The sequence below is a fragment of the Entelurus aequoreus genome, linkage group LG26 (genome assembly GCF_033978785.1).
Source record: "Entelurus aequoreus isolate RoL-2023_Sb linkage group LG26, RoL_Eaeq_v1.1, whole genome shotgun sequence".
Taxonomy (NCBI): domain Eukaryota; kingdom Metazoa; phylum Chordata; class Actinopteri; order Syngnathiformes; family Syngnathidae; genus Entelurus; species Entelurus aequoreus.
In genome coordinates, this window is record NC_084756.1 from 37309927 (window position 1) to 37337714 (window position 27788).

The 27788-nt window shown below is 37.0% G+C and overlaps 1 protein-coding gene across 2 annotated transcripts in view; it reads left to right on the forward strand.

Moving 5' to 3' along the window:
- Positions 1 to 27788, forward strand: part of mtss1 (MTSS I-BAR domain containing 1) — a 116868-nt gene that overhangs the window by 55383 nt on the left and 33697 nt on the right. For both annotated transcript variants that reach the window (XM_062038085.1, XM_062038086.1), the window contains exons 4-6: positions 14527 to 14611; positions 21686 to 21777; positions 21842 to 21916. In XM_062038085.1, coding sequence (XP_061894069.1) covers positions 14527 to 14611; positions 21686 to 21777; positions 21842 to 21916 — 252 coding nt within the window. The remainder of the gene's footprint in view (positions 1 to 14526; positions 14612 to 21685; positions 21778 to 21841; positions 21917 to 27788) is intronic.

Genomic DNA, 27788 nt, shown 5'->3' on the forward strand with positions numbered 1-27788 from the left:
GAAGTAAATAAAAAAACTGAAAATTTAAAAATAAATAAGCTAAAAGTAGTCTTTTTCTCACAATGTGTCGACTTCTTTCTTATAAAATTGGGAACATTTTCTCATTCTTTCTGTTTCTGTAATATTTTCTTGTAAAATTATTACTTTTTCTATGTAAAATTATTACTTTTTAATTGCAAAATGGTGACATTTGTCACATAAAATTCTGACGTATCACAATATTTCCAATTTTTTTGTTCTTGTAAAATAGTGACATTTTTTGAGTAAAATTATGACTTTTGTCATAATTCTGCCAAGTGAAATTCCGATAATTATTATAATATTGCCAACATTTTGAAGTTTTCTTATAAAATTGTGACTTTTGTCGAGTAAAATGACGACTCTTCATAAAATTACCAAAATGTTAAGCTTTTCTTTTAAAATTGTGACTGTTATTGAGTAAAATTCCAACTTTTATCATAATATTGCACAAATGTTCCGTTTTTCTCGTAACATTTTGACTTGCGTCGAGTAAAATGACGACTTTTATTATAATACTGCTGTTTTACTTGTGAAATTGTGACCTTTTTCTTGTGAAATTCCAACTCATTTTTCACAACAAGCTTTTTTATATTAGCTTAGTATGTATATATTATTAATGTTGTAAATACACATCTTTATATATCTAGAAAGGCTGGTCCTAAAGAGGCATCTTTTTTTTGAGTAGAAGGTAACAAATGTGTGTGTGTGTGTGTGTGTGTGTGTGTGTGTGTGTGTGTGTGTGTGTGTGTGTGTGTGTGTGTGTGTGTGTGTGTGTGTGTGTGTGTGTGTGTGTGTGTGTGTGTGTGTGTGTGTGTGTGTGTGTGTGTGTGCTTGTTTTTGACTGTCCAGGTTGTGCGTAAGAAAGGTGTTGATTTAGTTTTGATGTTGTTTAAAAAGCCGCTTAAGAACTTTCAGTTTTGGTTGATTTTTGTGGCGCCACTGGACCGTAGGGTTTTGCCAGAAAGAAGACCCTTTTTCCCATGAGGACTAGCGCATATTGGCCAAAATTAATTAAAAAAAAAAAATGTATATAGAGACATACTGTAATAACTTGAAGTAAATAAAAAAACAGAAAATTAAAAAATAAATAAACTAAAAGCAGTCTTTTTCTCACAATGTGTCGACTTCTTTCTTATAAAATTGGGAACATTTTCTCATATTCTTTCTGTTTCTGTAATATTGCAATATTTTCTTGTAAAATTATTACTTTTTTATGTAAAATTATTACTTTTTAATTGCAAAAATAGTGACATTCGTCAAATACAATTCTGACTTATCACAATATTTCAAATTTTTTTGTTCTTGTAAAATACTGAAATAGTTTGAGTAAAATGATGACTGTCATAATTTTGCCAAGTGAAATTCCAATTATTATTATAATATTGCCAACATTTTACAGTTTTCTTATAAAACTGACTTTTGTCGAGTAAAATGATGACTTTTTTATAAAATTGCCAAATTGCTTGTAAAATTGCGACTGTTATTTAGTAAAATTCCAACTTTTATCTTAATATCGCACAAATGTTCAGTTTTACTTGTAACATTTTGACTTGCGTCGAGTAAAATGACGACTTTTATTGTAACACTGCCAAAATTCTAAGCTTTTCTTGTGAAATTGTGACCTTTTTCTTGTGAAATTCCAACTCATTTTTCACAACAAGCTTTTTTATATTTGCGTAGCATGTATATATTATTAATGTTGTAAATACACTTCTTTATATATCTAGAAAGGCTGGTCCTAAAGAGGTAGGCATTATTCAGAGGTCTCAAGAAGGTAACAAATACAAATGTGTGTGTGTGTGTGTGTGTGTGTGTGTGTGTGTGTGTGTGTGTGTGTGTGTGTGTGTGTGTGTGTGTGTGTTTAGACAGCTGCCCCCGCCTCCTCCATTCTCTCATACGCTACTTTAACTTGTCAGCTGCTCTGTGTGACTTAGTTCAATACACTTGAGCCAAATAAGACAACAGCTGATTTCAGCCAGGTCAACACTTTTTCCGCAAGCATTAACGGAGTTTTTCCTTGGATATTTTGGAGCCCAAGAAAGAAACATTCTCTGTTTGTGCCTCTGGCGCCACTGACGAGAAAGGAAGTCATGAATTGTTAAGTTGCTACCAATTAGGGTGGATTTTATTCATTAGAACTTGTGTGTGCTTTCTAGTAAACTTGCCTTAAAAGTGGTCGATCGTCTGCTGCCATGCACATTTTCACACGCACACACACACACACACACACACACACACGCACAGACGCACACACGCACACGCACGCACACACGTCTTGTCCGCACGCTGAGCAAATAATGGCTGTGTTCCTTTCTTCACTTCAGAACACCCGCAGGGGAGAATATATGTGTGTATTTGAGACTTGGAACAGGTCAGGTGGGTCTCTGTGTGGGTTCAGTGTGTGGTTGCCGCGGTAACGCCCGTGTTGTAATTCCCCTGGTAGGATGGTTTGCTCTTTGCGAGCATTAACGGTATCAAAAGAGCCAAATGACCGTTAAAACTCACCCCATCCGTGTGCCGATGCTAAGCTCTAAATGTGATGAGCCAAAGAGGCAAATGGTAATGATCAGGCTTATGTTTGATTACTTCACTTTCCATCATTGCTTATGAAACACATTAAAATCCCAGGACAGCCCCAGAGAACAGACACTTGTGACTATTGCAATTCTCTCTTCACTCTTGTCAACAAGTCAACGCCAAAGAGACTTCAGACTTTAGACCAGAACCTATCACCCCCAGTCTTCATTGGCTTCCATCAAATTCCGCAATTAGTTTAAGATTTTAGTCCTGACTTCCCATGCGTTGCATGCTGGGGCCCCTCAGTACATCATTGACTTGCTATGCCCCTACTCTTCAGGGCACAGCCTCTAGGTCTTCAGGCCAGGGTCTTCTAAAGATCCCCAAAACTCATTTTAAAAGCCGTGGAGACCTGGCTACAGCTCCCAGACTCTGGAACAACTTGCACCAGTCCCTCCCTGATCTTGACTAGGGATGATACTCGAAACCGGTTTTCCCGGTTGTTTGATAAGAAAAGAACCGAGTCCTCGGACTCCAATCCCTTTTTGAGAACCGGTACCCGTTTTCGAGACCACTATAGTAAAGGAAAAGAGTTGGTTCTTTATTCGAATCCCTCAGAACGAATCCCGTCCCGACCAGAAATGCTCCGTGTGACATCACAAGAATTGACGTCACGTAGCTCAGTCATTAGGCGCAGATAGCGAAAGCAGGAAAAAAATGGATGGGAAAAAGCGCTCCAAGGTGTAATAAAGTTCCAAACAAAAGCTATAATCCAATGAATAACTTTACTGAGAGATTTGAGCAGGGTACAAAAACATGACGAACACTTTTACGACCAACCGGAAACATAGCCACCAGGCTAGCAACGCACCTCCTTTACGGCAGCTGTCGCAACGTTCTTAAAGCAACCGCAGCACATACATATATATACAACACATCTCCCTTTTTTAACTTTTGTTTTTCTTTCCTTGTAAACAAAATCACACTGTATATGTGTTGTCTGTCTAATTATAAATAATGCAGACGAGGCGTGTTGGCTGAGTTCTTGACGTTTACTTTCACAGCGTGCTCATAACATAACCTCATTCTTAGCTGCCGGGTGACGAGCAACAACACTTTTCGGGGCTACCGTGCATGCTCGTCACTCCCGTTGCATGCTGGGTAGGGTAGTTGTTATATTCCCTAGCTCATAACACCTTTCCCCCTATAAAGAAATAATGTTAACTCAATAAAGTGTATTTCTTTTTTTAGCTTTAACTTTTCATTTTTTAGCATTGTAACCACATTTGCAAACAACTTTTCTCTTCATAGAATTTTCTTTCAATAAAGAAATAAAGTGCAAAAATGTCAAAGCATCATAACAAACAGTTATGTTCCAATAGCAGCAGAAGTGCACTTTTTGGAGAGCTGTATTATTTTCAGTTTTGTGCCCAAGGGACTGATTTTATTTAACACTATATTATTATTTATACACCTATAGTGATCACAGAGACAGGTTGTTTTTGTGTTACTGTATATATTTGTTTTTCTGAAAAATCCCACTTAATATACTTTGGGTAACAACAGTCAATATTTATTTATTTTATTTTATTTTTTAAGGGGGGTAACAGTCAATATTTATTTATTTATTAGATTAAATTGTTTTCTTATATAATAAAAGTGAGCTTTTGTTAAACCAAATATTGTGTGTTTTTTTCCCATATACAACAACCTATCTGGACTCGATAAGAGAATCGATAAGGAATCGGTTCGATAAGAGGATTCGATAATAGGCTCGAACTCGATAATTTCTTATCAAACATCATCCCTAATCTTGACTCTTTTGACACTTTTAAGAAACATTTGAAAACGTCTCTTTGTAGTAAAGCTTTTAGTTAATGCACCTTTTAACGATCATTTTTAATCCACTTTTTACCCTTTTTATGATGTTGTCCCTGCTGTTTTAGTTGAATTGTTGTGAAGTTAGCATGTTTGTCTCATGTTTGTGAAGTTGTTTTAATTGAATTGTTGTTTTACTTCACCTATGTTTTGTACAGCGCTTCGTGATTGTATCTGTCAAAAGTGCTCAGTAAGTAAAATGGATTTACTTACTTACTTACTTACAGACAAGAAACAAAACAAAAAAATCCAGTAACGGAGTTTCAACATGTTGCCATAATCAGCTGATTTTTAATAACCAGTTCCGCTTCTTCCCCTCTGTGGCGCTCACACATGACTTTGTCGCCCCGGCAACCGAGGGAACAGTTGACGTCTTTGGCATCATGGGGCCTTCAAAGCTTAGACACATCACAAGAGGACCTGCTGAGGTGCTGACTCGCCGTAATGGAAGTTTCCTAAGGTCACTTGTATTTGCTAAAGGATGGTTGCACGTGTGAAGGAACCCTCAATAAGTGTAGCAATAGAAGGAGACTGATGAGGACCACTGATGTTCATGTTGTCACTGTGGAAATGTTGTCCAAACAGACAGACAGATTTGTGTGGAACAACCTCGGAGCTCTACACACTTATTTTCGTATTTGTGACCTTATTGAGACCGCCGAAAAATGCCTACCTCTTTAGGACCCCCCTTCCTAGATATATAAAGATGTGTATTTACAACATTAATAATATATACATACTATGCAAATATAAAAAAGCTTGTTGTGAAAAATGAGTTGGAATTTCATAAGAAAAAGGTCACATTTTCACAAGTAAAACTTAGAATTTTGGCAGTATTATAATAAAAGTCGTCATTTTACTCAACGCAAGTCAAAATTGTACAAGAAAAACTGAACATTTGTGCAATATTATGATAAAAGTTGGAATTTTACTCAATAACAGTCGCAATTTTACAAGAAAACCTTAAAATGTTGGCAATTTTATGAAAGGAGTCGTCATTTTACTCGACAAAAGTGACAATTTTATAAGAAAACTTAAACATGTTGGCAATATTGTAATAATAATCGTAATTTTACTTGGCAAAATGATGACAAAAGTCATCATTTTACTCAAAAAAATGTCACTATTTTACAAGAAAAACAAAAAAAATTGGCAATATTGCGATAAGTCAGAAATTTATATGACAATTGTCACTATTTTGCATTAAAAAGTCATAATTTTACAAATAAAAAAGGCATAATTTCATGAGAAAATATTGCAATATTACAGAAACAGAAAGAATATGAGAAATTGTTCCCAACTTTATAAGAAAAAAGTCGACACATTGTGAGAGACTGCTTTTAGTTAATTTTAAAATGTTTTATGTATTGTTTGTAATTGTTTTTTAATCTTCATTATTTACTTCAAGTTATCACAGTATGTCTCTATATACATATTTATTTTATTTTTTTATATACATTTTGTCCAAAAGGGGCTCATTTCAATTTCTTACTCACACTTGTTATTTCATATGTTGACCAGAGGGGGAGCACTCTTAAAACCGACACACAGTCAATTTGGAAAATCCCTTTCCGTATTAGGACCATGATTTCGGTCCTGAGTTGTTCACACTTCCTCATATGGGAGGTACTTTTCCTTGTTGATGTCTCAAAAAGGGCAGAAATACAAGAACACACACACACACACACACACACACATTTTTATATTTGTGACCTTATTGAGACCGCTGAATAATGCCTACCTCTTTAGGACCAGCCTTTCTAGATATATAAAGATGTGTATTTACAACATTAATAATATATACATACTATGCAAATATAAAAAAGCTTGTTGTGAAAAATGAGTTGGAATTTCACAAGAAAAAGGTCACATTTTCACAAGTAAAACTTAGAATTTTGGCAGTATTATAATAAAAGTCGTCATTTTACTCAACGCAAGTCAAAATTGTACAAGAAAAACTGAACATTTGTGCAATATTATGATAAATGTTGGAATTTTACTCAATAACAGTCGCAATTTTACAAGAAAACCTTAAAATGTTGGCAATTTTATGAAAGGAGTCGTAATTTTACTTGACAAAAGTGACAAATTTATAAGAAAACTTAAACATTTTGGCAATATTGTAATAATAACCGTCATTTTACTTGGCAAAATGATGACAAAAGTCATAATTTTACTCAAAAAAATGTCACTATTTTACAAGAAAAACAAAAAAAATTGGCAATATTGCGATAAGTCAGAAATTTATATGACAATTGTCACTATTTTGCATTAAAAAGTCATAATTTTACAAATAAAAAAGGCATAATTTCATGAGAAAATATTGCAATATTACAGAAACAGAAAGAATATGAGAAATTGTTCCCAACTTTATAAGAAAAAAGTCGACACATTGTGAGAGACTGCTTTTAGTTAATTTTAAAATGTTTTATTTATTGTTTGTAATTGTTTTTTAATCTTCATTATTTACTTCAAGTTATCACAGTATGTCTCTATATACATATTTATTTTATTTTTTTATATTAATTTTGGCCAAAGGGGGCACATTTCAATTTCTTACACACACTTGTTATTTCATATGTTGAACAGAGGGAGAGCACTTTTAAAAGCGACACACGGTCATTTTGAAAAAATCTCTCCTTTTTGGGACCACCCTCATTTTGATAGATGTCACCAAATGAGACATTGTCTATTAGATGGGACCATGATTTATGTCCTGACTTGTTCACACCTCCTCATATGGGAGGTACTTTTCCTTGTTGATGTCTCAAAAAGGGCAGAAATACAAGAACACACACACACACACACTGCCCTTGAATGAGCCACATTATTAGCAACAGGAGAGCGATGCTGGAAAGTCTGGCTTCAGCCGACAAACTGAACAGTTTGTTCACTGTCTCTCAGGGAGGCCCGACTTTGGAAGTAGGAGGGAAATTATAAATGACTAGCACAGCTTATTTTCCTTTAACCTTTCCATAGAAAAAGAGTCCTGTGTCAAAACAAATAGTCAACTGTTGCCTTTTCCTTTATCGCCACTGTTTCTTCACTTGAACTGGCTGTGTGTGTGTGTACTTACTTACTGCACTAAAGTCCACTGTTAGGTTTGTTTTATCCGCGCTATAATGACTAGATCATCTACAATCCCACTTAGTACATCTCAAACCTCTTCAGCAAAGTGGGGAAAAGTCCTGTAGTGTCACTACTAGTCTCCATACCAATATTTTGGTACCGTTACCAAAATGTACTTTCGATACTTTTCCAAATAAAGGGGACCACAACAATGTCATTATTGGCTTTATTTTGACAAAAAATCTTAGGGTACATGAAACATATGTTTATTATTGTAATTTAGTCCTTAAATAAAATAGTGAACATGCTAGACAATTTGTCTTTTAGTAGTAAGTAAACAAACAAAGACTCCTAATTAGTCTGCTGACGTATGCAGTAACATATTGTGTCATTTATACACCTATTATTTTGTACACATTATGAGGGACAAACTGTAAAAATAGATTATTAATCTACTTGTTCATTTACTGTTAACATCTGCTTATTTTCTGTTTCAACATGTTCTGTTAAAATGTAATAATCACTTATTCTTGTAATTGACATTAGTTTTGGATGATACCACACATTTAGGTATGGATCCGATACCAAGTAGTTACAGGATCATACATTGGTCATATTCAAAGTCCTCATGTGTCCACGGACATATTTCCTGACTTTATAAACATATATAAATAATAATAAAAAAAATATGATGCTAAAAAACCTCAATATAATCATAGTGGTATCGACTAGATACGCTCTTGCACTTGGTATCATTACAGTGGATGTACCCATGACGTTTGTTTACATTGTGACGGCAGTGAGCTATTGTATCCTCCTACGGTGTGTAGTGAAGCATGTTTAGCTATTCCTCGTCCCGCAGTGATAATGATACTTGTAACAAACATACTTTATTTGTCGCCATGGAGGTGAGGATTAGGGATTTAGAAGAAGCTAAAACACTGCCGATTGGGGATGGATGTTAGCTGCTAGCTAGCTATCCATGTCGTACAGCACCTCTTCCTGAGGGTGTTTCAGTGTTATAACTTCACCTTTATCTTTACTTTTTAAGCCAAAATGTGTCCATTCTCCCTTTTCTGTCTACACACTGTGTCTGCTTGTAAGTACTCTGTGTGTGTGCGCTGCCAAACATGCTCCTCTGCTCGTAAAACCAGCAATGTCATGACGTGACGACGACGCGGCGTCATGGCCGTTCAAAAAAAATATGGCGAACCGATACTTTACAAACAGAGTATAGTAGCGTTTTTGATTCATTAGTACCGCGATTCTATGCTAGTACCGGTATACCGTACAACCCTAGTCACTACTAAAGTACAAACCCCGTTTCCATATGAGTTGGGAAATTGTGTTAGATGTAAATATAAACGGAATACAATGATTTGAAAATCCTTTTCAAGCCATATTCAGTTGAATATGCTACAAAGACAACATATTTGATGTTCAAACTCATAAACTTTTTTTTTTTTGCAAATAATCATTAACTTTAGAATTTGATGGCAGCAACATGTGACAAAGAAGTTGGGAAAGGTGGCAATAAATACTGATAAAGTTGAGGAATGCTCATCAAACACTTATTTGGAACATCCCACAGGTGAACAGGCAAATTGGGAACAGGTGGGTGCCATGATTGGGTATAAAAGTAGATTCCATGAAATGCTCAGTCGTTCACAAACAAGGATGGGGGCGAGGGTCACCACTTTGTCAACAAATGCCTGAGCAAATTGTTGAACAGTTTAAGAACAACCTTTCTCAAGCAGCTATTGCAAGGAATTTAGGGATTTCACCATCTACGCTCCGTAATATCATCAAAGGGTTGAGAGAATCTGGAGAAATCACTGCACGTAAGCAGCTAAGCCCGTGACCTTCCATCCCTCAGGCTGTACTGCATCCACAAGCCACATCGGTGTGTAAAGGATATCACCACATGGGCTCAGGAACACTTCAGAAACCCACTGTCAGTAACTACAGTTGGTCGCTACATCTGTAAGTGCAAGTTAAAACTCTCCTATGCAAGGCGAAAACCGTTTATCAACAACACCCAGAAACGCCGTGGGCTTCGCTGGGCCTGAGCTCATCTAAGATGGACTGATACAAAGTGGAAAAGTGTTCTGTGGTCTGACGAGTCCACATTTCAAATTGTTTTTGGAAACTGTGGACGTCGTGTCCTCCGGACCAAAGAGGAAAAGAACCATCCGGATTGTTCTAGGCGCAAAGTGTAAAAGGCAGCATGTGTGATGGTATGGGGGTGTATTAGTGCCCAAGACATGGGTAACTTACACATCTGTGAAGGCACCATTAATGCTGAAAGGTACATACAGCTTTTGGAGCAACATATGTTGCCATCCAAGCAACGTTACCATGGACGCCCCTGCTTATTTCAGCAAGACAATGCCAAGCCACGTGTTACATCAACGTGGCTTCATAGTAAAAGAGTGCGGGTACTAGACTGGCCTGCCTGTAGTCCAGACCTGTCTCCCATTGAAAATGTGTGGCACCTAAAATAGCAGAAGGGAGACCCCCGGACTGTTGAACAACTTAAGCTGTACATCAAGCAAGAATGGGAAAGAATTCCACCTGAGAAGCTTAAAAAAATGTGTCTCCTCACTTCCCAAACCTTTACTGAGTGTTGTTAAATGGAAAGGCCATGTAACACAGTGGTGAACATGCCCTTTCCCAACTACTTTGGCACATGTTGCAGCCATGAAATTATAACTTAATTATTATTTGCAACAAAAAAAATAAAGTTTATGAGTTTGAACATCAAATATGTTGTCTTTGTAGTGCATTCAATTGAATATGGCTTGAAAAGGATTTGCAAATCATTGTATTCCGTTTATATTTACATCTAACACCATTTCCCAACTCATATGGAAACGGGGTTTGTAATTAGACTCAAATATGCATGTACTGTACCAGTCTAAGTATGTAAGTCTCTAGCTGTGTGTCTAGCCTACTTATTTACCAGCGGCAACACGAGATCCTTTGCGAGCAGAAAGTGAACAAATACTGTTTAAACTGCCGCAAGTGCCAAACATGTTCTGTGTACCAGACAGGATTTGAACACGCTCGCAGAATGTCGCGTTACAGACGTCTGCGGTTCACTCTTGCAAGAACTGAGGGCCGTCAGTGCAACAGGGAGGGGAAAGTCAATAAAGCCAGCGCACCTTGCCACACCTCATTATACCCAGGGTTTGTGCTTTTGTCTCACGTCAGTGGGAATGTGTCATACCTTAATGGCTGGGCATTGACCCGCCGAGGAGGCACAAAAGGACACAGGAGAGAGGAAGGACGGGAGCGGGAATGAAGAGCCAATTAAAGTAGCAGTAGTGTGGAAAAAAACAAGTTGACCTCATATGCTTATTTGTTTTTCATTGTATCCATTAAACCAGTGTTTTTCAACCTTTTTTGAGCCAAGGCACATTTTTTTGCGTTGAAAAAATGCGGAGGCACACCACCAACAGAAATCATAAATAACGAAACTCAGTTGACAGTAAAAAAGTCATCGCAATTGTTGGATATGACTTTAAACCATAAACAAGCATGCATCACTATAGCTCTTGTCTCAAAGTAGGTGTACTGTCACCACCTGTCACATCACACCCTGACTTATTTGGACTTTTTGGCTGTTTTCCTGTGTGTAGTGTTTTAGTTCTTGTCTTGCGCTGTTATTTTGGTGGCTTTTCCTCTTTTTTTGGTTTTTTCCTGTAGCAGTTTCATGTCTTCCTTTGAGGGATATTTCCCACATCTACTTTGTTTTAGCGATTAAGAATATTTCTGTTGTTATTATCCTTCTTTGTGTGGACATTGTTGATTGTCATGTCATGTTCGGATGTACTTTGTGGACGCCGTCTTTGCTCCACAGTAAGTCTTTGCTGTCGTCCAGCATTCTGTTTTTGTTTACTTTGTAGCCAGTTCAGTTTTAGTTTGGTTCTGCATAGCCTTCCCTAAGCTTCAATGCCTTTTCTTAGGGGTACTCACCTTTTGTTTATTTTTGGTTTAAGCATTAGACACCTTTTTACCTGCACGCTGCCTCCCGCTGTTTCCGACATCTACAAAGCAATTAGCTACCGACTGATATGGAAGAGTATTACACGGTTACTCTGCCGAGCTCTAGACAGCACCAACACTCAACAACAACACATCATTTGCAGACTATAATTACTGGTTGGGAAAAAATATTTTTAACCCAAATAGGTGAAATTAGATCATCTCCCACGGCACTCCAGACTGTATCTCACGGCACACTAGTGTGCCGCGGTACAGTGGTTGAAAAACACTGCATTAAACCATATCCAATTATATTTACAATCCGCAGAAGTAAGTGAAGATACTGTCTAAACATCACAAAATGCAACAAACTCAGTCAGCCATTTTGAATATTCCACTTCGTATATCTTTGGCAATTTCCGTAGATTCTACGTCACAGTAGTAACACTTCTGCACTCTGACCATATTATCAGATCAGTCATACTGGAAATACGCAAAAATTGGAAAGATATGTGCTGTTTATCATTCACAATCCTTATGTAAGACAAGAACACAAATGCTTGGCTTTTTAATGCATTCGAAATTGTAAATAAATAGCTAACAATTGAGTCAACAGATCGAGGTTCCTTAATTGCGCCATTAAAACCCTCTAAAAATCAGCCAGACCTGAAATTTAACCCAATATGAGTGATATTGTTATTATAAGCGCTAACACAGATGGACTATTTTAGCGGCGCATTGATAGCAGAGCGGCTATTGTTGACACACTGAGCCAGTGGCTGCTTCTGATTCGTCTCAAACTTGCTAAAAGTGAATTCTAGATTACAATTCATGCATCTCTCACCTGCTCGTAGACAAATGTGGCCATGGACCGACAGGCTGGTCCACTTTCACATCCCCCGAGATGGCGAAAGACGCTAGCTGTGGCAACTTTTTTTTATCCCTTCTTGAAGATTGTGATTGATTCTTCATCTAAACGGGATTATGTGAGCGTCCCATCGGTCGACATCCCAGCGAGAGTGGAAATATTAGTCAGTGTGTGTTTTTTTTGTTTTTTTTTATGGTTAGTTTGTATGTTTAGCACCTAGCAAAGCTGCTGATGCTATGGTGTTTCAATAAATGCCATCATTCGACTGGCAAACACGATAGTCCAGGATATCACCCACCCACTATACCAGGGGTCACCAACCTTTTTGAAACCAAGAGTTACTTCTTGGGTAGTGATTAATGCGAAGGGCTACCAGTTTGATACACACTTAAATAAATTGCCAGAAATAGCCAATTTGCTCAATTTACCTTTAACTCTATGTTATTATTAATGATTAATGATATTTACACTTAATTGAATGGTTTAAAAGAGGAGAAAACACGAAAAAAATGACAATTAAATTTTGAAACATAGTTTATCTTCCATTTCGACTCTTTAAAATTCAAAATTCAACCGAAAAAAAGAAGAGAAAAACTTAAAAAAATAATTTATGGAACATCATTAGTCATATTTCCTGATTAAGATTAATTTTAGAATTTTGATGACATGTTTTAAATAGGTTGAAATCCAATCTACACTTTGTTAGAATATATAACAAATTGGACCAAGCTATATTTCTAACAAAGACAAATCATTATTTCTTCTAGAATTTCCAGAACAAAAATTTTAAAAGAAATTCAAAAGACTTTGAAATAAGATTTAAATTTGATTCTACAGATTTTCTAGATTTGACAGGATAATTTTTTTGAATTTTAATCATAATAAGTTTGAAGAAATATTTCACAAATATTCTTCGTCGAAAAAACAGAAGCTAAAATGAAGAATTAAATGAAAATGTATTTATTATTCTTTACAATAAAAAAAAATAAAAATACTTGAACATTGATTTAAATTGTCAGGAAAGAAGAGGAAGGAATTTAAAAGGTAAAAAGGTATATGTGTTTAAAAATCCTAAAATCATTTTTAAGGTTGTATTTTTTCTCTAAAATTGCCTTTCTGTAAGTTATAAGAAGCAAAGTAAAAAAATTAATGAATTTAAACAAGTGAAGACCAAGTATTTAAAATATTTTCTTGGATTTTCAAATTCTATTTGAGTTTTGTCTCTCTTAGAATTAAAAATGTCGGGCAAAGCGAGACCAGCTTGTTAGTAAATAAATACAATTTAAAAAATAGAGGCAGCTCACTGGTAAGTGCTGCTATTTGAGCTATTTTACAACAGGCCAGCGGGCTACTCATCTGGTCCTTACGGGCTACCTGGTGCCCGCGGGCACCGCGTTGGTGACCCCTGCACTATACCAATACATCATCCCACTACCATCAGGGCGCAGGTACAGAACCATCAAATTCCGAAGGGCCCGCCTCAGGAAAAGCCTTATCCCTGCAGCTATAGCCGCCCTTAACAGCAGGCCCGGCCGACCTGTCTGACAAGCCTGTAAATGTGTGTTGGTCATGTATGATGTCTTTTTGTTATTTTTGTTTCGTGATGTGTAATGTCTATTGTTCTAATGTACGGCAGTGAAAATGAATAAATCTAAATCTAATCTAAAAAATCCAAAGCTACATCCATCAACTTATTATTCATGCTCTTTGTGTTCGGGCTCAAAAATATAAGGTTTTGGATCATAGTTTTTCCCAAAGTAATCGTTGTTGGCTCTCACAAAGTCTGCTTGATTGGCATATTTGTTGACGGGGAAGGGATCTGTGGTTCCTCCTCTACGTCACGGATCACGTGACTGGCTTCCTCATTATCTCTCAAAATGGCTCGTGAATCTCTGTGATATTGAAACCGTTTTGATCATATCTATTTATTCGCGAGCTTTGTAAGTCTTTTGGTGCCATACATCAGATATATACGATAATAGCTTCAGTTTTTCCACTGTGGTACTTTAAGATAGATATGGATGCATGAGCTTGCACAGGAAGCGGTCATGTCATGAATGTACAAGCGCAACTAGCGGTACCATCACTCCACCAATCAAATCAAGTATGATTAAAAGCATTTTTAAATCCTAAACTGGTTTTGTCAGCCGACTTCCAGCTTCTGATGGCGATGTTTTGTTTTGCAGGCGCTACCAAGGAGATTGGCTCGGCGCTAACCAGGATGTGTATGAGACACCGCAGCATCGAGTCCAAACTCAAAGTCTTTACCACGTAAGAGGACGCACACACACGCACCCATGGCGGCGGCGTGCGCTTTACGCACGTGAAAGTGTGACAGATGACGGTTTTTTTTATGTCCGTGCGGGAATGTCCGACAAAGATTACTCTTATCTGCCGCTTACTTGCATAAGAGGCGGCATGTTGCTTCCGTGCATCGTGTTTTCGTTATTAGATTAGATTAGCTGTCACTGTCAGTCAAAAAATACTGAAATACATTTTTCAAAACCCTGAAGACTCATTTTTAAAAGCCTCCTCCGGGCCTGGGCGATACATTTGTTGTTTTTTGTTGCAGACAATTTAAAAAATAAAAAAACTAAGTTAAAGTAGCAATGCTTGTCACACACACACACTAGGTGTGGTGAAATTTGTCCTCTGCATTTGACCCATCCCCGTGTTCACTTCCTGGGAGGTGAGAGGGCAGTGAGCAGCAGCGGTGGCCGCGCCCGGGAATCATTTTTGGTAGGGATGTCCGATAATGGCTTTTTGCCGATATCCGATATTCCGATATTGTCCAACTCTTTAATTACCGATACCGATATCAACCGATATATACAGTCGTGGAATTAACACATTATTATGTCTAATTTGGACAACCAGGTATGGTGAAGATAAGGTACTTTTAAAAAAAAAAAAATAAAAAAAATAAGATAAATAAATTAAAAACATTTTCTTGAATAAAAAAGAAAGTAAAACAATATAAAAACAGTTACATAGAAACTAGTAATGAATGAAAATGAGTAAAATTAACTGTTAAAGGTTAGTACTATTAGTGGAGCAGCAGCACGCACAATCATGTGTGCTTACGGACTGTATCCCTTGCAGACTGTATTGATATATATTGATATATAATGTAGGAAGCAGAATATTAATAACAGAAAGAAACAACCCTTTTGTGTGAATGAGGAGGGAGGTTTTTTGGGTTGGTGCATTAATTGTAAGTGTATCTTGTGTTTTTTATGTTGATTTAATAAAAAAAAAAATTTTTAAAAAACGATACCGATAATAAAAAAAACGATACCGATAATTTCCGATATTACATTTTAACGCATTTATCGGCCGACATCCCTAATTTTTGGTGATTTTTTTTTGGTGATGTAGCTTCCGCCCTACCCCTCGCTTCCTTAGCGGAGTTTCACACACCTAGCAAAACATGTTCAATGCTCACGAGAGCGAAAAGTGTTGTCAGCGGTTAAGATTTGCGGCAACACGTGACTGCACGCTGCAAAGTTTGTGTGGAAAAGGAAGCAGCACAACAAACTTATGACAGCGTCTGAAACACAGGCCTCCAGCCGAGTGCGGGAAATGCAACTCTTTAAGAGAAGATGCACTGCAAAAAGTCAGTGTTCAAAAACAAGAAAAAAAAATACAAAAATGAGGGGTATTTTACTTGAACTAAGGAAAATGATCTGCCAATAGAACAAGAAAATTTGGCTTGTCAAGACTTTCCAAAACAAGTAAAATTAGCTAACCTCAATGAACCCCAAAATAGCTTCAAATAAGTATATTCTCACTAATAACAAGTGCACTTTTCTTGGTAGAAAAAAAAAAAAGAGACCTTTTTGCTCAATATGCGACCCCGAAGGGAATAAGCAGTAGAAAATGGATGGATGTTGAAAAATATTCTTAAATGAAGTAAATGCTAGTGCCATTATCTTGACACAATGATATGCGCTCGGCATTACATTTCTTGAAACCAGCAAACTTACACTAAAAACTAAGGATGTCCGATAATGGCTTTTTGCCGATATTCCGATATTGTCCAACTCTTAATTACCGATACCGATATCAACCGATGCCGATATATACAGTCGTGGAATTAACACATTATTATGCCTAATTTGGGCAACCAGGTATGGTGAAGATAAGGTCCTTTTCAAAAAAATGAATACAAAAAGATAAATAAATTAAAACCATTTTTTTGAATAAAAAAGAAAGTAAAACAATATAAAAACAGTTACATAGAAACTAGTAATTCATGAAAATGAGTAAAATGAACTGTTAAAGGTTAGTACTATTAGTGGAGCAGCAGCACGCACAATCATGTGTGCTTACGGACTGTATCCCTTGCAGACTGTATTGATATATATTGATATATAATGTAGGAAGCAGAATATTAATAACAGAAAGAAACAACCCTTTTGTGTGAATAAGTGTAAATGGGGGAGGGAGGTTTTTTGGGTTGGTGCACTAATTGTAAGTGTATCTTGTGTTTTTTATGTTGATTTAATTTTTTAAAAATATTTTTAAAAAAATTAAAAAAACGATACAGATAATAAAAAAACCAATACCGATAATTTCCGATACTACATTTAAAGCATTTATTGGCCGATAACATCGGCAGGCCGATATTATTTGACATCTCTACTAAAAACTAGTTTATTGTTCTTAATGGAAAGGCAACAAGGCAAGCGCTTGTTACTCTCGGGGTCTCCTAGCCGCTCAGGCAAATCATATTGTCTAAAAATGCATTTTTCCATCGACAACATGACATCATCACGCCAAGTGCGTGCTATTTCAGTCCATTAGTGCACGAGGAATATATATATATATATATATATATATATATATATATATATATATATATATATATATATATATATATATATATATATATATATATATATATATATATATATATATATATATACACACCGTAATTTCCGAACTATAAGCCGCACCAGCTAAATTTAGGGGAAAATACAGATTGCTCCATATATAAGCCGCACCCGACTATAAGCCGCAGGGTTTTGATGTGTAATTAGCGTAGTATATAGGGGTTCCTGCTACCACGGAGGGGATTGTCGGGACAGAGATGACTGTTTGGGAACGCAAAGCGTCCCATTTATTAACAATAAATCTTTCAATCATTCAATCAAACTTTGACATCTTTGACATGGCGAACAGCATTCGTGCAAAGTAATACAAAGTGCTCGCCTGTACGTTATCAAAATAACCAGCCTACCGGTATATGAAAAGTCAGTCTTTAATCATTGTGTCATCGTCTTCCTCCTGCGTACTAAAACCACCGAAATCCTCTTCGTCGGTGTCGGAGAAGAACAGGCCGTAAATAAGCCGCACCCTTGTATAAGCCGCAGGAACCAGAACGAGGGGGAAAAGTAGCGGCTTATAGTCCGGAAATTACGGTATATATATATATATATATATATATATATATATATATATATATATATATATATATATATATATATATATATATATATATATATATATATATATATATATATACAGCCTGGCCTCCAGGCAAATTTTTCTTTATTGTAATTTTGAAGAATTCATCTGAATGTGCATGAACTATTTCTGTTTGAAATCTCCCATTTCAAATGTTTAAATATTAACTGTCCGTTTACTGTACGGTGCCAACTGTACTACTATATGAGTACCTCTTTTCTATTGTTTTATTGAAAATAAAACAGCAAAGTCCATTTGGCCGTCATCCGTTTTAATTATGAGACACAATTGTGTCAGTCATGATTTTTTTTTTTTTCATGCTTGAAATAAGGAATGATGATTTAAAAAAAGTAGTTTTATACTTGTGAGTGTTGATGACACAGCTTTGCAACAGTTGATATTCTAGTTTCAAGCATGTTTTACTCAATATAGCTCATCAAATCTCAGCAACAAGCTGTAATATCTTACTGAGATCATTTAGGACCAAAACACTTAAAACAAGTAAAACACTCTAACATAAAATCTGCTTAGTGAGAAGAATGATCTTATCAGACAGAAAATAAGCAAATATCACCCTTATTTGACATATTTCATCTTAGATTCCACTTTTTGTAGTGTGAAGACTGCAACAAGAAGCTGAGCTAAAAAGCATCTTACTGTGGTGAAATCATGTGCACAAAGTCCCAAGTATGATAAGAAAGAAGTACAGCGATCACTGAAGCAGTCGCCATCATTGCCAAGATGTGCTGCCTGCTTTTATCCACCTACTACAACTGGGGTGTCAAACTCATTTTCATTGAGTGCCACATCGCAGTAATGGCTGCTTTCATAATTGACATTATGCATGCGGGTAATAACCTGTGATTAATCATGATTAATCGAAATGCATATGCATTTGATTATTAGAAATTTTTTTTTAATGTTTAACTTGCATTAAAATCATAAATAAAGATGACAAGCAGATATTTAACTATTTGTTTTTATATGGCAAAAATTGTTTTGCAATACAGCATATACAAACCCCGTTTCCATATGAGTTGGGAAATTGTGTTAGATGTAAATATAAACGGAATACAATGATTTGCTAATCATTTTCAAGCCATATTCAGTTGAATATGCTACAAAGACAACATATTTGATGTTCAAACTGATAAACATTTTTTTGTTGCAAATAATCATTAACTTTAGAATTTGATGCCAGCAACACGTGACAAAGTAGTTGGGAAAGGTGGCAATAAATACTGATAAAGTTGAGGAATGCTCATCAAACACTTATTTGGAACATCCCACAGGTGAACAGGCTAATTGGGAACAGGTGGGTGCCATGATTGGGTACAAAAGTAGATTCCATGAAAAATGCTCAGTCATTCAAAAACAAGGACGGGGCGAGGGTCACCACTTTGTCAACAAATGCCTGAGCAAATTGTTGAACAGTTTAAGAACAACCTTTCTCAAGCAGCTATTGCAAGGAATTTAGGGATTTCACCATCTACGCTCCGTAATATCATCAAAGGGTTCAGAGAATCTGGAGAAATCACTGCACGTAAGCAGCTAAGCCCGTGACCTTCCATCCCTCAGGCTGTACTGCATCAACAAGCCACATCAGTGTGTAAAGGATATCACCACATGGGCTCAGGGACACTTCAGAAACCCACAGTCAGTAACTACAGTTGGTAGCTACATCTGTAAGTGCAAGTTAAAACTCTCCTATGCAAGGCGAAAACCGTTTATCAACAACACCCAGAAACGCCGTGGGCTTCGCTGGGCCTGAGCTCATCTAAGATGGACTGATACAAAGTGGAAAAGTGTTCTGTGGTCTGACGAGTCCACATTTCAAATTGTTTCTGGAAACTGTGGACGTCGTGTCCTCCGGACCAAAGAGGAAAAGAGCCATCCGGATTGTTCTAGGCGCAAAGTGTAAAAGGCAGCATGTGTGATGGTATGGGGGTGTATTAGTGGCCAAGACATGGGTAACTTACACATCTGTGAAGGCGCCATTAATGCTGAAAGGTACATACAGCTTTTGGAGCAACATATGTTGCCATCCGAGCAACGTTACCATGGACGCCCCTGCTTATTTCAGCCAAACAATGCCAAGCCACGTGTTACATCAACGTGGCTTCATAGTAAAAGAGTGCGGGTACTAGACTGGCCTGCCTGTAGTCCAGACCTGTCTCCCATTGAAAATGTGTGAAGCATTATGAAGCCTAAACTTAGACTTAGACTTAGACAAACTTTAGTGATCCACAAGGGAAATTGTTCAACACAGTAGCTCAGTTACAATGATGGAAAGGACAATGCAGGTATAAATAGACTGATATAGCTATAAAAAAATCTAACATATATACGAATATATACATAATATGTGTACAGAGTAATTTATATACAGATATATTATATTATGTCTATAACATATATAAAATGTTTGTGTCTATAACATATATAAAATAGCACAAGGGAGACCCCCGGACAGTTGAACAACTTAAGCTGTACATCAAGCAAGAATGGGAAAGAATTCCACCTGAGAAGCTTCAAAAATGTGTCTCCTCACTTCCCAAAGCTTTACTGAGTGTTGTTAAAAGGAAAGGCCATGTAACACAGTGGTGAACATGCCCTTTCCCAACTACTTTGGCACGTGTTGCAGCCATGAAATTCTAAGTTAATTATTATTTGCAAAAAAGAAATCAAGTTTATGAGTTTGAACATAAAATATGTTGTCTTTGTAGCATATTCAACTGAATATGGCTTGAAAAGGATTTGCAAATCATTGTATTCCGTTTATATTTACATCTAACACCATTTCCCAACTCATATGGAAACGGGGTTTGTAATATAATTGGCATGATCGGATAATATTAAAGTTTAAAATATGCATTTTTTTTCTGTCTAAATTGTAAGAGCGAATGCATTTAGTAAAAAACAAGTGAAGTGAAGTGAATCATATTTATATAGCGCTTTTCTCTAGTGACTCAAAGCGGTTTTACATAGTGAAAGCCAATATCTAAGTGACATTTAAAGCAGTGTGGGTGGCACTGGGAGCAGGTGGGTAAAGTGGCTTGCCCAAGGACACAACGGCAATGGCGAAAGCGGGGATCGAACATGGAACTCTCAAGTTGCCTCCCCAAACAAAACAAAACAAAAACAAGTATTTTATTGAAAGCCATTTTTTGCAGGACCACATAGAATGATGTGGCGGGCCAGAACTGGCCCCCATTCCTTGAGTTTGACACCTTTGTGCTAGAACTATAAATCCCTCGCAATGTTTCACTTGATTATTTGCATACAATGCACAATATTAATGATTCTTTTTTATACTTTGTAGCACTTTGAGATTTTAACAAATGTAAAGTGCGTATTCATAATTATTATTTTTTATTAACACTTTTTTATTTACAGCAGTTTTAAGTTTGCACTTTATTGATCTGATTATTTATTATTACTGATTGATTTATTATTAGTATCTATTGATTAATTTGGAGTTTATGCAATGCTACATTTTTGTTTACTTAAGTATTTTATTCAAAACAGAAGTATCGCCTCCCAGAGGAAGCTCTTAAATTAGTTGATTCCATAAAAAGCACAATTTATATCTGGTCGAAAAAGAAAAACATACAAATTAGAATTTTGCTAAGAGTAGGCTGCAGTGTCTTTTCAGACTACTCATTTATGATCAAATGAAAGTTCAATTGGTTTTGAATTATTGTTATTTGTATTGATTGCTTTCTTTAAAAAGTAGAGGGAAACATTTTAAATTAGTTTTGTAAAAATTTTTTTAAAAAATCAGGTTTTATTTTTCGGCCCACGTCTTGCCTTCTCTCCTATAAAATGCCCAAATAACACTTCTAGAGATTCACCAAAACATGTTTTTCCCCCCAGAGCTCTCTCAGAAAGTCTCATCACCCCGTTAGAGCTGAGGATGGAGGAGTGGAGGAAAGCCGCCAGTCAGCTGGACAAAGATCACGCTAAAGGTTTGCCGGCGTGCCCAGCAGACGCCAACGCTGCTCCTCTCTCATATTTGGTTTTCTCATTCAGAGTACAAAAAGGTGAGAGCAGACATCAAGAAGAAGTCGTCAGACACCATTAAACTGCAGAAGAAGGTCAAGAAAGGTAAAAAGCCCTCACTCTTATTGATTCAATGGCCCGACTTTAAAAACGTTTTTTTTTTGGAAGGTTTTTGGTTTGTCTTACTTTTAACGTATTTTCTTGACTAAGCCGCTCATTTTTCCCACGCTTTAAACCTGCGGCCTATACAAAGGTGCGCTAATATGTGGAATTTTCTTCGCTAACGGCCATAATGTTTTGTATAAAACAAACAAAGGCTGGGCGATATGGTCTTTTATTAATATCTGGATATTTTTAGGCCATGTCACGATACACTATACAGCAGGGGTCACCAACGCGGTGGCCGCGGGCACCAGGTAGCCCGTAAGGACCAGATGAGTAGCCCGCTGGCCTGTTCTGAAAATAGCTCAAATAGCAGCACTTACCAGTGAGCTGCCTCTATTTTTTAAATTGTATTTATTTACTAGCAAGCTGGTCTCGCTTTGCCCGACATTTTAATTCTAAGAGAGACAAAACTCAAATAGAATTTGAGAATCCAAGAAAATATTTTAAAGACTTGGTCTTCACTTGTTTAAATAAATTCACTAATTTTTTTACTTTGCTTCTTATAACTTTCAGAAAGACAATTTTAGAGAAAAAATACAACCTTAAAAATGATTTTAGGATTTTTAAACACATATACCTTTTTACCTTTTAAATTCCTTCCTCTTCTTTCCTGACAATTTAAATCAATGTTCCAGTAAATTAATTTTTTTTATTGTAAAGAAAAATAAATAAATTTTAATTTAATTCTTCATTTTAGCTTCTGTTTTTTCGATGAAGAATATTTGTGAAATATTTCTTCAAACTTATTATGATTAAAATTCAAAAAAATTGATCTGGTAAATCTAGAAAATCTGTAGAATCAAATTTAAATCTTATTTCAAAGTCTTTTGAATTTCTTTTAAAATGTTTGTTCTGGAAAATCTAGAAGAAATAATGATTTGTCTTTGTAAGAAATATAGCTTGGTCCAATTTGTTCTATATTCTAACAAAGTGCAGATTGGATTTTAACCTATTTAAAACATGTCATCAAAATTCTAAAATTAATCTTAATCAGGAAAAATTACTAATGATGTTCCATAAATTCTTTTTTAAATTTTTTCAAAAAGATTCGAATTAGCTAGTTTTTCTCTTCTTTTTTTCAGTTGAATTTTAAAGTGTCGAAATTGAAGATAAACTATGTTTCAAATTTTAATTGTCATTTTTTTCATGTTTTCTCCTCTTTTAAACCGTTCAATTAAGTGTAAATATCATTAATTATTAATAATAACATAGAGTTAAAGGTAAATTGAGCAAATTGGCTATTTCTGGCAATTTATTTAAGTGTGCATCAAACTGGTAGCCCTTCGCATTAATCACTACCCAAGAAGTAGCTCTTGCTTTCAAAAAGGTTGGTGACCCCTGAATTAGAGTATGTAAATAAACATTTAGAAAATATTTCTGTGTAAATAACTCATTTCAAAACGTAAATATCTGCGGCTTATAGTCCGGTGCCGTCTATATTCCGGAAAACACAGTATTGTGGGTGTACAAGCAGAATGCAAGCTATTTTTATTTTATTTACTATATTCCTACCCCAGTCTTTGTCACTGAACACTTTATAGGGCGTAAACAGTGAATCATAGCTGCACCTGGAACATAGCTATCAATATTGCCTTTTATACATTTATTGACCGGTTAATCAACAACAAGGCAAGCGGTGGTAGCATTCTGTAACCGCAACGCTGTTAAATCTCTGCGTACAAGCGACACACCCTGCGGTTGCCTTGGTACCACCCCGCCGCTCCATCTCCAAACCAGAGATTACCACTTGGCAGGAAAGACTCTGTGCGACCTCTGCGTGGTCTCTGCAGTGGGAAACACCCACACACATGTTCAAACACACACTTACCCCCTCATGCCCGGTTACGAAACAGCAGAAATGTGTGCACGCGTCGCAAACCCGATGAGTGGATCTCCGGACCCTCCCATAATAAGCCTCACTCATGTGGTTCTAACATCTCTTGACATGTTTCTTTTCTCTTCCCTCGTTTGCCTTTACACAAACACACATTCCATCAATCATCGTGGGCTTAAATGGGACTTGGCATACTGAAGTAAACACTTTGCACACTCTCATTTTGCATGCATTTCATATTTAAGTCTGATTAAAGGCCTACTGAAACCCACTACTACCGACCACGCAGTCTGATAGTTTATATATCAATGATGAAATCTTAACATTATAACACATGCCAATACGGCCGGGTTAACTTATAAAGTGACATTTTAAATTTGCCGCTAAACTTCCGGTTCGAAACGCCTCTGAGGATGACGTATGCGTGTGACGTAGCCCGGCGAACACGGGTATGCCTTCCACATTGAAGCCGATACGAAAAAGCTCTGTTTTCATTTCATAATTCCACAGTATTCTGGACATCTGTGTTCGTGAATCTGTTTCAATCATGTTCATTGCATTATGGAGAAGGAAGCCAAGCAAGCAAAGAAGAAAGTTGTCGGTGCGAAATGGACGTATTTTTCGAACGTAGTCAGCCACAACAGTACACAGCCGGCGCTTCTTTGTTTACATTCCCGAAAGATGCAGTCAAGATGGAAGAACTCGGATAACAGAGACTCTAACCAGGAGGACTTTTGATTTGGATACACAGACGCCTGTAGAGAACTGGGACAACACAGACTCTTACCAGGATTACTTTGATTTGGATGACAAAGACGCAGACGTGCTACTGTGAGTATGCAGCTTTGGCTTTTTTTTGCGTATGTACGTAACTTTTTTAAAATATATAAGCTTTATGAACCTTGGGTTAGGTGAACGGTCTTTTGGGCTGAGTGATTGTGTGTGTTGATCATGTGTTTGAATTGTATTGGCGTGTTCTATGGAGCTAGGAGCTAGCAGAGGAGCTAGGAGCTAGCATAACACGTACCGTACCGTAAGTGCGCGTCACGTACGTAACTTTTTAAAAATATATAAGCTTTATGAACCTTGGGTTAGGTGAACGGTCTTTTGGGCTGAGTGATTGTGTGTGTTGATCAGGTGTTTGAATTGTATTGGCGTGTTCTATGGAGCTAGGAGCTAGCAGAGGAGCTAGGAGCTAGCATAACAAACACGCAGGTGTTATTATGCAGGATTAATTTGTGGCATATTAAATATAAGCCTGGTTGTGTTGTGGCTAATAGAGTATATATATGTCTTGTGTTTATTTACTGTTGTAGTCATTCCCAGCTGAATATCAGGTACCGTGAGTATGCAGCCTTGGCTGCTAAACATTCGATAACTTGACCGTATGTGCGCGTCACGTACGTAACTTTTTAAAAATATATAAGCTTTATGAACCTTGGGTTAGGTAAACGGTCTTTTGGGCTGAGTGATTGTGTGTGTTGATCAGGTGTTTGAATTGTATTGGCGTGTTCTATGGAGCTAGGAGCTAGCAGAGGAGCTAGGAGCTAGCATAACAAACACGCAGGTGTTTTTATGCAGGATTAATTTGTGGCATATTAAATATAAGCCTGGTTGTGTTGTGGCTAATAGAGTATATATATGTCTTGTGTTTATTTACTGTTGTAGTCATTCCCAGCTGAATATCAGGTCACCCCCGGCTCTCACAGCATCTTCCCTATCTGAATAGCTTCAACTCCCCACTAGTCCTTCACTTGCACTTTACTCATCCACAAATCTTTCATCCTCGCTCAAATTTATGGGGAAATTGTCGCTTTCTCGGTCCGAATCTCTCTCACTTCATGCGGCCATCATTGTAAACAATAGGGAACTTTGCGTATATGTTCAACTGACTACGTCACGCTACTTCCGGTAGGTGCAAGCCTTTTTTTTATCAGATACCAAAAGTTGCAATCTTTATCGTCGTTGTTCTATACTAAATCCTTTCAGCAAAAATATGGCAATATCGCGAAATGATCAAGTATGACACATAGAATAGATCTGCTATCCCCGTTTAAATAAAAAAAATTCATTTCAGTAGGCCTTTAATGCTTTTGTGTCTATTGTTGCTTTTAATACAATTTTAGAGCAGACTTTTTTTTCTCCATTGATGTCACCAAGCACCACACACACCCAAGTTTTGCACGCAAATGTCCATTTTCTTTCCCTCCGTGCCTCAGTTCACTTCAGTTCATTCATGATAGGCTGGTAGGGTATGCTACAGGGAAGTATAATTACCAATCATTCCATGATAGTGCGTGCGTGCGTGCGGGTGTGTGCTCTTGTATTTCTACCCTTCTTGAGACATCAACAAGGAAACGTACCTCCCATGTGAGGACCGGTCAACGGGTTAGGACAAAAATCATGGTCCCAATACGGAAAACCATTGCATCTATACCGTATTTTCCGCACCATAAGCCGCACCTTCAATGAATGGCATATTTCAAAACTTTGTTTACCTATTAGCCGCCCCGTGTTATTAGCCGCACCTACGCTACGCTAAAGGGAATGTCAAAAAAAACAGTCAGATAGGTCAGTCAAACTTTAATAATATATTACAAACCAGCGTTCTAACAACTCTGTTCAGTCCCAAAATGTAGTGTGCAAATGTGCAATCACAAAAATAGTAACACTCAAAATAGTGCAGAGCAATAACTCAACGTTGCTCATACAATAGTGTCACACAACATACAAAATAAACATTTAAAGCTCACTTTCTGAAGTTAGTACTCATCCACAAATCCCTCGAATTCTTCTTCTTCGGTGTGCTTCACTTGTTTTTGACACCATCTGTGATGTGGACGCGCATGCAGTCGTAGATCAACAGGGACGGAGCTGCGTGAAAAAAGTCACCCGGTCTCTTCGCTCATTTTTTCCTCATCCATACATCCCTTCGAGTTAGCTTTTATGATGACGCCGGCTGGAAAGTTCTCTTATTGGCAAGGTCTTCCTTTTGAATGTCACCGTGGGTGGAAGTTTCTGGCCGTTAGCATGGCAAGCTAGAACCACGGTGAAGGACGACTTCTCATTCCCTGTGGTGCGAATATTCACCGTACGTGCTCCCGTCGTATCCACAGTGCGGTTCACAGGAATATCAAAAGTCAGTGGAACCTTGTACGCGTGTCTCTTAGGAGGAGACATTTTGTGGTCTTTACAGAAACACACAAATGAAATGAAACGTGATATCCGCGCGCTTCTTCTTCTACGGGGGCGGGTGCTCACCTTGGCGGTTGCTTACAGTAGAAGAAGAAGCGCTTCCTCTTCTATGGGGGCGGTTGCTTACCGTAGAAGAGGAAGCGCTTCCTCTTCTACGGGGGAAAAAGATGGCGGCTGTTTACCGTAGGTGCGAGACCTAAACTTTATGAAAATAAATATTAATATTAATCCATATATAAGGCGCACCGGGTTATTAGCCGCACTGTCCGCTTTTGAGAAAATTTGTGGTTTTTAGGTGCGGCTTATGGTGCGGAAAATACGGTAATAGAGAATGTCTCATTTGGTGGAATCTATCTAAATGAGGGTGGTCCCAAAAAGGAGGGATTTTTCAAATTGACTGTGTGTCGCTTTTAAAAGTGCTCCCCCCTCTGGTCAACATATGAAATAACAAGTGTGTGTAAAAATGTGAAGTGCTCCCCCTTCTGGTCAACTTATGTAATAACAAGTGTGTGTAAGAAATTTAAATGCGCCCCCTTTGGCCAAAATGTATTAAAAAAAATATAATAAATGTGTATATAGAGACATACTGTAATAACTTGAAGTAAATAATGACGATTAAAAACCAATTACGAGCAAAAAATTCCCCCCAAAAATGAACTAAAAGCAGTCTTTTTCTCCCAATGTGTCGACTTTTTTCTTACAAAATTTGGAATCATTTCTCATATTCTTTCTGTTTTTGCAATATTGCCATATTTTCTCGTAAAATTATTACTTGTTTATGTA